Below are 12,155 nucleotides of genomic sequence, written 5' to 3'. Positions count from 1 at the left end.
TGTAGCCATAAATAGACTAATTCTATGTCACGGTTAGTTAGGTTTTTAAACCAGGAGTTTTGAAAATGAAGTTTTTACTAAGATATAAAAAAATTAAAAGCCACTCTGCACTGGAAAAATATGAATTTACACTTGATCTCCTGATAAGGAAATTAATTAAAAAGTGAATTTTTGTTACTATTTTCTATTAGTTGAATATATAAATTGAAGTAGTATTTATAACTGAAGCCTAAAAGTAGTTACTGTTTTGGATTATTTTAGTCTTCTACTAAACTTCTAAAGAAAACCAAGGTTTTAGAATCTGGTACTATTTTAGAAACTTTCAAATATATATTGTATTTTGAAACATACTTCAAAAGCCATATGAAATGCCAAACTGTAAGGCAGTAAAAATTTGCCAATGTTTTACTAAAGACTCCCACATGTATTTCTTTATACACTGAGAAGATTCTCCAAATTACAAAACACATGTGAAATGATAAAGAAATGTAGTCTGAGGGATATAATGGTTTAACTTCCATCTAGCAAAATCTTTGCAGAACCAAGGATGAAGAGAGATAGGGCAACAGTCTTGTTCTTACTGCTCTTTACTGTGAGCATCTGTTTCTTGTTCCTGAGAATCATGCTGAGACTATTGTGTGGTGACAGTGTGAAATTTGAAATGAGGGCTGAGGTTAGAGGAAATTTAAGAACTACCTACCTCTGAGTTACTTTTTCAGAATGCCAGTAATTGGTTATTTTTTTCCAAAAGCAGCATTCCTGCTTGTTCAGAAATGTAATCATGAGCTGTAAGGATCTGCCTCTAGAAAGCATGATCTAATAGTAGTCAGAGAAAAGTAACATCATCGAACTGGGAAAACCACGATCCTCCCCTTTCCAGAGGGAAGTGGGTTTGCTCACCAGTGTATTTGAAAGCTCTGAAAGGGATTCCACAGCTTCCTCCATTTTGGGTTTTCCCACGATTCTGGAGCAGTCCTTAGTGATCATGACTGAGTATTTAAATAAACAGTTAAAACCAAAAAAAGCATCAAATTGCATCGCTGTTGCAGAAAGCATTTTAATAAGATAGAATTCTTTCCCCCCCCCTCATTGGATGAACTAAACCAAAGGGAACTTCTAATGTTTTGGAATTAGTTAGAAAAATGTAGTGAAGCTATAGTATAAACATTTACAATATGCTAAAAAGTGTTCTATATAACAGAATATATATTCTATAAAATATATTTTTTTCCTGGTTCTTCATGTTTCCTGTTTTTTTCCTTCATTTTAACATTACAATTCTGTTTATATGAGTTCTTATATTACCATTACTACTGTAGGATTTGAACATCTGTTTAGAAAGCCCATCTGTAAAATGGGTGATTATACTGTTTTGTAAGTGGCAACTTGAGGACCAGGGCATTTAAATAGCTTGTTAAAACATATTAGGCAGAAAACTGGGAATTAAGCACACATTTTCTAGTCTGCTGTCATAAAACAAGGCAGTCCGTTCCTTTGACTGTTATATTAATTCATGGTAATAATACTGGGTGAATTGTAGGTATAGGAATTTTACATAAAATCTCAGTCATTCAGGTTGACACAGGTGCTAAATATTTAATTAATGAGTTTCAAGATATTTTCATAAAAATATAGAGATTCTTTTGTGTCCTGCTCAAAAGGTGTCCTGCTGTACCATTTGTATTCTCAAAGAATTACCTAGAAAGCGTAAGATTTCTTTGTTCTGCTTCTGAAGCTGAACAGTATAGGTGGAAAATTTTCTGCTATTAGACACAAAAATGAAAAGGTGGAAGGGTATAAAGCAAAAGCATGTCATTTACCAATGTATTAGATTGAGGTAACAGTTTGGTGAGAGGTATCCTCAGTTAATTAGAAACATGGAGATTTTTGAAGAAATTGACTTTTTATTTTTGGTGCCAACATCTATGACTGATTTTCAGACTGGAACTATTCTGGCCCAGAATGTGTTAGAGCGGTGTATCAGTTGATGTAGTTTACAACAGCTGGATAAGAGATCACAAGCCACTGAGAAAAATAAATTTGACCCTTTAATTTCTTGACGTCCTGCTGTGTTTGTGGGGATTGGCAAATGTGTAGGCATCACCAGTTTTCACTATCTGAGTTCCTTCTGCTCTGGCTTCATTCAGAAAATTCTCATTCTGGCAACTACTGTCAAATTCTGTCTTCTTTAGACATATCAAACAGCAAAACGGGGCCATCACTTAGGGAGAAAATCTGAGTTATGTTCTTTATTTATTGCAGAAGAGGACTGATTGTTTACATTTCCTAAGTACAAAGTCATGTAACTGAAGAAAACTTTAAGTTACACCTGCACTCTTCTATATTTTTAGAAATACGCTAGTTCAGCAGTATGATAATATAAACTTTTTTTTGGACAGTGGAAAATAACATGTGGAGGCAAGCCATCAATGTAATGTGCCAAACATCTGAAAAGGAAAGGATGTCACAATTTGTTTTATCATTCCTGACAAACACAGAATTTAAAAAAAGATAGCCCCTTGTGTACCACTGGAGTCCTTCCTCAGTCTTAAACTGATTTTCAAGTTTCTTCATTCACAGTGCATTGACAATACTAGAATCATTGAATAGTGTTTCTTCAAAATTCCTTCTGCATTGCAGACAGCATTCTGCATTGCAGGGTCGGTTCCACAAATACAATCAGTTCAGGGGGGTAAAGAAGGAATTTTGAAGCAGTACTGTATGTGTAGCAAATGAGCCAAAACCTGAATAAAAATTCCATGTTTCTAGTCTTTGGAATTAAGAAACTATAAAAGGATGAAATTAAATGAATGTTGACATTCTTACAAGCATTTTATCTTTTCACTAAATTTATTTTCTGAATCTATGGGGACAAATCTTTAGCTGTGGTTTGCTCCATGTTTGCTTTGATGTGCCCTCATTTCAGATCACAGTATACTAGCATACAGTTAAGAAAAAAAAAAACACCAAATCAGTCATTTACATATTAGACTGAAAACTGCTTGCAGACAATTATATTTTATGTATAATCATTGCATTGACTTATGATCATGCAAGAAAAATGATACATTTATAAAATTATCTCAGTCATGCAGGAAGAGTCTGTTTTGCAGAATTTTATAGGATCTAAGACTCATAATAACCTTCAAAACATCCTCCCTCAGAACTGGTTTGAAGGAGAAGGTTTAAGAGGGATTTGACTGATCCGGGGCAAAGAATGCGGTATTAAATTCTATATGTATCCTAGCATTGATTCTCAGGTCAAGCTTTTTGCTCTTGAGGCAATCTGTTAAACATTGAAATTCCAAGTGAGTTGAGAAAGCAATTGTATAACTAAAATGTGCACAAAATTTCGTATTTCTACACCTTATCTTCAAGAGTGCCTGGAGTTTCATAGATAATCATAGGGGCTTTAGAAAATAAATTAAAGATTAAGATGTTATTGTTCTAGGAATAAAGGAAAATAAGACAAATACATGTGATATTGTAGCAGCATCTAATTGTTGACAGATCTGGCTCTTATCTGAATGCATGTTTCGTACTGGAACTTTCTCAAACTGATGCCCAAGATCCATTATCCAGCTTTAAGTTAAAAAAAAACAGTTCAAGTTAAAAAATTTTGAAACAATCTGTGCAGGGGTATTATTAGCTGCTTCAGTATAATTGTTTTTGGCTCACATGGAGGAAAACACTAAATTGCTGCTATTTGTGGTATCAAATGGCTATGTTAAGCAAACAGTATTTTTCCAGACAAAGAGATTAAAAGTCCTTTAGACTGCAGTTAACATTATGCAATCATTACTAAACTCCAGAAACAGATACGCAATTTCTGTCCCTTAACATTGTTGAATTTGATCTGATTATCTGCTACCTACTATCTATCCTTTCGAGAATGGGAATTTCACTTAATTTTAGTTGCCTAACCTAAGGTAATGCCTAGAAAACCACCTCTCCCAGAGGTGTTTCAGACTTTTTCAGGTCTGACCTGTCTTGGGATCTTTCTTGCTCTTTTCTATACAGAGATCCTAGGTTTCCTAATTGTCTAACATAGGCATCTGGTACATTCCTGTGGTCAGTGGAGTAAACAAAGGCTTTAGCATTTGCAGTCTATTTCTTAAATCCTCATCAATATTATTGGCACTTTCTTGACTTAGCATTTTCCCCACCTATTTCCCTAATTTTAAAGTCCACTCAACTGTCATTCCTCTTCTACAACCATCAGAACAACCTGTAAGCCTTGCAAATATTTATCTTTCTGCTCAGTTAAATGGCTAACATTTGCCAAGTCAGGCGCTTAAAACAAACTTCTGAGTCTACATTATAGGTTTTCCCAGTAATATTTTTAAAATCTTGACCAAAGCAACAAGTAATGTAATGTAACTAAGATCCATCATTTAATTGTATTTGCATCTGAATTTTAGGTACCTAGACATGAGGGATCTTGTATTCCTGTTCTCTGTATCTGTGATCACCAGCCTGGGTAGGTACTCAGTGTAACATAGTTCATGGTAAAAAAATAATCCCAAGAACGACTGGCAGCAGCCACATTAGGCCCCACACCTTGCTTTGATTAGCAGTTATAGGAGTAAGTTGTAGTTGGTTACAACTGATGCATGCATTTTAACTGACTCTTAGATCAGTCTGAACAGCAGGCATAGCTGAATATGGCACATTTGGCACTATCTCGGTTTCTGATTGACTGTTCCTTGGGAGCAGAGATATTAATTCTCATTATACCAAATCCGTTCAGCAGTGACAAGGGGAATTCCTACTGTCATAACAGCTAAGGCGTACTCAAACAGCTCAACAAACTGGCTGGTTTTTTAGAAGAATGAAGACCTCAGTCTTCTTTTGAGAAGGCATTATATTCAGATTATAATAGACAGTATTATTACCATATATTACAGCAAACTGTATGATGTAACATACTGATTCTTCTCTTGGGAATGGTTTGCTCTTTATAGTATATGGACCAAGAGAAAGAATCAATTGCCAGAAATTCACACCTCAGACTGAAATTTCTAGGGGCTGATTTGTTTTGCTTTAACATATTAACCTACTTGGTGCGTGTTGTAGAAATGTGCTGTCTTCTGTTGTGCTGCTTGAGAGCCAACAATGAGGAGGCCTGTTGCAGGGTTAGATAAACTCTTACTGGAATGAATTGGTCATGCCATGTTAAAGCAATTAGTGCTTCTTGACCAGCAGAGAACAGACACTTCCCAATACCTCCTTTAGGCAGCTGCTTGTGTGATGTTCACAATTTAAGCTAATCTCTTTCATATGCGCTGGAGGTTTTGAGCTGAGGACACTGGACATAGGATTACATTGTCCTACATTACATATACCAATATTTGAGTACAAAACCATAGAATATGGACAACTGAATTTCATAATCTGTCCAGAGAACTAGCACCCATCTTTCCATGCTGACATTTTACCTTCTGGTGATGAATGAAAAAAGGATTGTCTTTGCCATAGTAGCCCTCCACTAGTACTGGCTGTTTTGCAGTCATTTGGGGTGGGCACATCCAACATATCCATGCTGATGGGTGAGAACTGCAGTGCTATCTGCAGATCCTCCCTGATGTGTGTTACCCACATCAGCCACATTCCAAAAGCCATAGTGTCCTTTTGTCCAGCGGGCATGTCTCAGTTGGAGGGAGTTTGAGAGCCTGCAGTGCACCAGCAGGCTCTGGATGCTCAGAGTAGCTTGTGGTTAAAAGATGGGTATCTTTCTGCATAACCCTTTTCTGCAGCCCTCCCTCCTGCCCCCCAAGATTTTGCTCTTCTTCATCTCTTACAATATAGCTGTTTTCAGAGGTGCCTGATCCAGGGTTACACAGCTGCACTGTATCAGATCTGACCTTGAACACAGGCAGCTGACAGGCAGAAGTTGATGGTATTCATATCACCACACATTACCTGTGAAATATTTCCTATAGTTATTTTGATCGTAGGGTTTTCACACTCTCCTTTTGCAGGCTATTACAGACCCACGGCAGGAGAAACATTCATGCTGCACTTGCTCTGAGCTTAAAACACATCGAACTATTTGCATCCACAGTGCTAACTGTGCCAGTGTGTGTCACGAAGCACACCATATTCTGTCTGTCTGGATGTAAGACCTGCACAGAACGCTTTAAGCCTAAGAACACATTTGGCAGACATGTAGCCAGTTTCCCCTCTAAGTGCTGACACCCCCCTGCACAAGGGAAAAGTGCAAAGAGTGCCACAATCCTTTACAAAGGAGAGACCAAGCATTTAACATCAAAATATTTAAAATGATTTATAACGAATCTCTTTAAAAGGCCACTACAGCCTGAAAATAAAGAGCGAGCCAACCTGGCCCTAAGTTCAAAGGTGGGGGATTGTGTCAGAAAAGACAAGACAGTCTGCCTTGATTATAACAACATCAGATATTTGGTTCATGAAAAAAAAACAAACCCAACCTCACACGCCAAAAGAACCCAAACGTTAAGTTTGCAAAAAGAAGAGGGAGAAACCCAATCTGTTATCACCTCGCTGAATGCTAGAGTGGAAGGGAAGCAGGCTTGACCTGTGTTTCCACTGATGAGTTGCGGGGGAGCGGTCACATGTACTACAGCTGGTGGAGGCTGCAAGTACAAGAGCTGGAAGCATCTTCTGGTGTACTGCTACTGAGGTGTGATGGGTGCTCAGCTGTTGCTTAACTTCTGGCTTGCTTTTCTGTGACTATCTCGTTTCCGCTAATGGTCTGCAGCACTGTCAGACAAAAGCACATCCTAAGCAAAGCCTGTGTTTTACACTGCCACTCCCCTTGAGCAATGTACCTACGCAAATCAGGCTTCTGCATTAGCTGGAGAGGTGGGGCACAGCAAGAATCCCTCCCAGTGTAATTTATCTTTGAAGTTTCCTTCTTCGGATTCTTGTCTCCCCAGGCCTTATTTGGTACCCAGGAGGGCATGCCAGACTGCTATTTTGTAGATGTTTTGCAAACAAATTCCTGGTGCAGAGCATGGCTGTAGCCTGAGCTGCACAAGATTGTTATAATATACAACTTCAAAACCCTGGGAAATAGTGAGATCTCTACATGCAAATATCAGGGGGGAGAATGGTTCACATCCACGTTGTCTGAGAACATGGAGCTCAAAGGAGACCGTCCTTTACTTTACACAGGATTTGTATGTCAAAGGAACTGCTTTGTATGTCCAAGAATGAGCTGATGTCTATTGAATTTGGGCAGTTGAAGAACTGACTCCCTGGAGTCACTCCCTGAAGTCACACCCTGGAGTGATAAAGAGAATAAACTGAATTGATGGATCCATCTGTCCATTCATACTTGCAGTGACTATTGCTTTGTTAGAGTACGCCAAGTTAGTGATATGGTCCTGCATGAAGGATTCCTTAAATGAGCTACATGTTATTGTGATTGCATAGGATCTTTCTTTGTATCCCGTCTGATTTTTTTTTTTTTTATTTTATCTTTTTACTATGGGTCTGGAAAAACCAATGAAGATTTTTTACTACATTCAATTAATGTCAATAAATGTGAATATCTGCCATGTGTGAATACCTCATAAGGTTGGGAAAGCGAAGGTAGAAGGATGTGACTGACATTCATTGCTACGTAGAAATTGCTGTGCCTTATTCTTGCTTGCTTAGTAGACGCATTTTTGGAACAGATCCTGAATTTGGATTATGTTGTTAAAATCACAGAATATTATGCATACTTCATGGCTTTGTTTTTCTTTTAGTGGGATCAATGCATATCTTGTTTTAGTGAGCATCTAGGTACCTATGATTTTAAAATATTGAAAAGATCTCAAGCCTTTCCTGTATTGTTTTTGTTAGTTTTCTAAGTTTTCTTAGTTTTCTAAGACAAAAATATTTTATTTCTTACTTAGATTTCAGTTGATGGCTTCAAAAATATTGCCAATGGCTGCAGTGGGATTCAAGATTTGCTAATCAACAAAATGCCAACTCTTACAGATGGATGTATTCAAGTAAGAAATTGAAAATAAATCTGTACTTGGAGAAACTTTCTGAGACTTATCCTCTCAACTGACTTTAAAGAAAGTTACGCAGTTACAATTTAAGAGGAAAATTTCTCCCTGAAAACATTTTAAAAAAACTATTATCTAATTACTTTTGAAAATCTTGCTCACTTGCAGTCACTTTCAGAAAATTTCAGTTGTCTTGTCTTCTTTTACTGCATGGGTGTGGCTGAATTATGGCCTTCCAGTTTGTAAATGAGGGGGTTTCAGTTTTTTCAGTGTTAAAGCAAACAGTATATGGGAACAGTGTTCTGCTACTTGATTTTTGCCATCAGAAAAAGAATTTTCAGGCTTCTGCAAAAGTGATTGTTAACTCAATGACTGTCTCGGGTTTCTGCCATACTTTATGTCTCCACTTACTTCTTTTCCTTGTGTTCCCAAACATAATAAATATATGGAGAATCTCAGTAGTTTATATACCACTTACTTTCTAGAAGTTACAGTAAAAATGTATTGCAACTGTTTGTTTGAAATTGTAACATTCTGTATTATATGCAGAATATTTGCTGATCTTTTGTTACATGACAGCATAGGTATAAAAATATTTTACTCCGTGTTTCCTTTTTCCCTTCGAAGGCTCTGGTTGAAAAATGCCAACAGATAATGTCTGTTGTCTTCCTTGACTCTCCACATCTTTCTGACACAACTTTTAAAGCCCTTGCTGAATGTAAACTTGTCAAGGTCAGCATTGAAGGTTGGTATAATAATTCATAAAATTATTAGGATGATGTATTTTTAAAACTCATCCAGATAATCTGAAATGCATCTTCCAGCTGATTTCAGTGGGTATTTGGATCAGGCCCGTAATGTATGTCAGATGTGTAACTTACATCTTTATATATTTCAACAGGGAATAACCAAATTACTGATTTAAGTTTCAAGTTGATGAGTCAATGCTGCCCATACATCAGGCGCACTCATGTGGCTGATTGCCAGAAGATTACAGATGCTGGTCTAAAGATGATTTCACCGTTGAAGCATGTTCTTGTACTGAATGTAGCAGACTGCACAAGGTACTATATCACACCCAGATTTCTGTAAACCATCGCAAAGGAATTTTAGTAAAGTTAATTATACTCCTGTTAACACATCTTTCCATTTTAAAAATAAATTCTTAGAATATTAATACATGTATTTTAATATTTAAAAAAAATTACAAGTACTTTTTGTTTCTATATCATTTTTTCAAAAATCCGTTTGTTGCTGCTCCAGTTCAAGGAAGAGAGTTAACTGTAGATGTAATATTACTTAACAGCCACGGCATGTTTTGCTGATGAAATGTGGCTACAAAGATGATGAAAATGATAACCAAAGACAATTCCAGTGTCACAACTTTGTCAAAATTAGGATATTGTTTAATTTTGTGAATATTAAAATAATACTTTATAACTACCTAGTACTAAGATATAAAAAACCCTACAAAATTATTACAGTTACCAAGACAACTTTGTAATTGATGTTGTAAGAGGAAGGATATCTTTTATGCCAAGACTGTTTTCCACTTTGGATGTGTCACGTATTGGTAGAAACAGACATATGAAAGGGCTTCCAAAGCTGCAGGCTTGTTCCCTGTTCTATGGCAGGGTGATGGAGTCAAGGTTGAGAGGGAACGGGAAAGGCAAAACATTTCAAAATCAACAGACCTATAAAATAATACAAAGAAGCTAGAATTGCTGCTTATCTTAATGTTTTGGATGCTATGTGAAGTTTTAGGGGTTCTGCTTTAATGTGTAACTAAAGTATTTTTTGTGCTTGTTGATGCTGTACAAAAATCTGATAACATTGCATGTAGATGTGCTGGGAAGTGCTGGAGCAATACCATGACATCATGTTGGTCATTCAACTGGGCAGATGGCACAGCTGCCTGCATTTTCTGGTTTCACGGTTAGAAGGCTGGATTTTCCAGCCTGTCAGCCAGATCTTGGGCTGCAAGTGCCTTCACACGTGTCTACTGTCTCCTACTGCTAAAGAGCTGTGGAATTACCTTAACAAAAGTTTTTAAGCAGTTGTAAACCTGTTGTAAAACTCTGCACTTATTTTCTTGCTTTTGCAGATACTCGTAAAAGTTTCAGCATTAACAAAGTTAGAGATTGTAACACATCTAAACTTGTGTGGTGGTTTAACCCCGGCTGGTGTCCGTGCCCCCCAGCCGGGCAGGGGAGCCACCCCCAGCCAGGCCCGCGGGGGTCCGGGCAGGGAGATCGCTCTGGGGGCCGGGGCCGGGGCTGCGGCCGGTCCCTCCCCCGCCGCCTCCGCCGCCCCGGCCCCCTCCGGGGGAGGCTCCTCACACGCCGCCCGGCTCCAGCCCGGGCCCTCCCGCGGGAGACGCTCCTCCAGGCCCTTCTCCAGCGGGAGCCCTTCCCGCGGGGGGGCTGCAGCTCTGCCCGGGCCGCTCCTGCGCGGGGCCCTCCCGCGGGGCGCAGCCCCTCAGGCACAGGCTGCTCCAGCCCGGGCCCCCCGCCCCCGGGGGCACCGGCCCTGCCCGCAGCCCGGCCCCGGCCGGGGCTCCGCTCCCCGCTGCCGGGAGCTGCTCCGGCGCGGCGCGGCGCGGCGCGGGCTGCCCGCCCCCGGGGGCACGGCCCCCTCCGGGCACCCCCTGCCCCGGCCCGGGGTCCCCCCCGCTGCGATCTGTCCCCCCGGGGGCGCCGCCGCCGTGGCTGAGGGCTCGGCCTTGCCCAGCGGCGGGGCCGCCTTGGAGCCGGCTGGCACGGGCTGGCGGGCAGGGGGGGCTGCGGGCACCTGCGCACAGCGGCCGCCCCGCCGCCGCCGCACACGCCTGGCGCACCAACGCCGTACAGGCTGGTAGAGTTTCTCTCGAGACAGGAAACTACAAAGGGGGAATTGTTCACCTGTATGTTTCTCTTATTTGAGAATTCCTATAAATTCCTATAAAAATCCACATTGTGACTTAGAAACATTGGGGGATTCCTCACAGAATCAAGGGAAGCGCCATATTAGTGGTAAAATCTTAAGAACAGGTTTTGAAATGCTTAGCCATCTCCGTGCTCTTAATCAGTTTCCTTTTTTCAGTGACCTTTTTTCTTAGTCTAAGAGTCAGTTTTTCTAACAGTCATATGGAGAATTTTTTGAGAAATGAAAAGGACAAAAGGAGCAAATGTACCAATTCAGAATTCTTAAATTACAGGAAGTATTCGACTACATGTGAAAAATGAGGAAAGAAAATTAACTTTTGATGATGATTAGAATTAAGAAGTAATAGAGGTGTGATTAAAATGTTAGCTAAAATTGAAGATAGGCAGTGTGGTGGCCCATACACTTGCCACGTTTTTCCAGTTTGAATATGTTAAATTAATGTATGTTAAAGCAGTGTGTGGGCAGTGTTCTTATATAGTTAATCAACTGACTAGAGGAACTTAGCATATGTATTCACAGAACAATTATTAAAACAGTTATAACCTGGCAATTTCAGCCCTCAAGCCCAGTGTGGTTACAGAATATATATATATATATATATAAAAATATTTTTTTTTTAACTTGCTTGGCTGTATTGCCAGTCTCTGCATTCGTTACAGATTTTATGCAAGTTAATTATTCTGAAAGTATATTTCTTAAATTTGTCTATCTTGAATGAAAAACAACTGCACAGTAAAATAACACCAAAACTACCACAGTGGTTGAATTATTGCAGAGTGATTACTTAACACTTCATGAATCATGGCTTCATCTGTAGCTTATGGTCACACAATGAGGTTCTGTTCAGGTTATCGTTTTATTAGCAGTGCTATTCTTACCCATATGTTTCTGGGACTTTGGGATTTGCAGTGATTCTTTGTGCTGCAGCAAACTGTACAAGCCAAAATATTATTCTGTCCTGCAGAATTCTGGGTTTAATTTTTTATTCATTGGGGAATGCAGAAGAAATACTGGGAATGCATTGAAAGGCTAAGTGTACAGTAATGTTAAACATACCACAGATATGAACTGTTTTGAAACACACAAGTTGTAGTCAGCTCTCCAGTCCTCTCAACTTGACTAAAAGATTTTCTATTTAATTTTTATAACCTTTGTGTATGTTATAAGTTAGCCGTGTATGAGATACACAATTAAGTGAAACATTCTGAGGAAGAACTCAGGTTAACTCTTCATGTGTGTGTACAGAAT

At 39.2% G+C, this 12,155-nt stretch overlaps 1 protein-coding gene across 1 annotated transcript in view; it reads left to right on the top strand.

Annotated features, from left to right (window-relative positions):
- Positions 1-12,155, top strand: part of FBXL13 (F-box and leucine rich repeat protein 13) — a 90,382-nt gene that overhangs the window by 49,342 nt on the left and 28,885 nt on the right. The window contains 3 exon segments of the mRNA XM_055711977.1: positions 7,884-7,982; positions 8,610-8,727; positions 8,884-9,046. Of these exon segments, the coding sequence (XP_055567952.1) occupies positions 7,884-7,982; positions 8,610-8,727; positions 8,884-9,046 (380 nt within the window).

The sequence above is a fragment of the Falco cherrug genome, chromosome 5, assembly GCF_023634085.1.
Source record: "Falco cherrug isolate bFalChe1 chromosome 5, bFalChe1.pri, whole genome shotgun sequence".
Classification (NCBI taxonomy): Eukaryota; Metazoa; Chordata; class Aves; order Falconiformes; family Falconidae; genus Falco; species Falco cherrug.
This window is presented reverse-complemented; position numbering and strand designations above follow the sequence as displayed.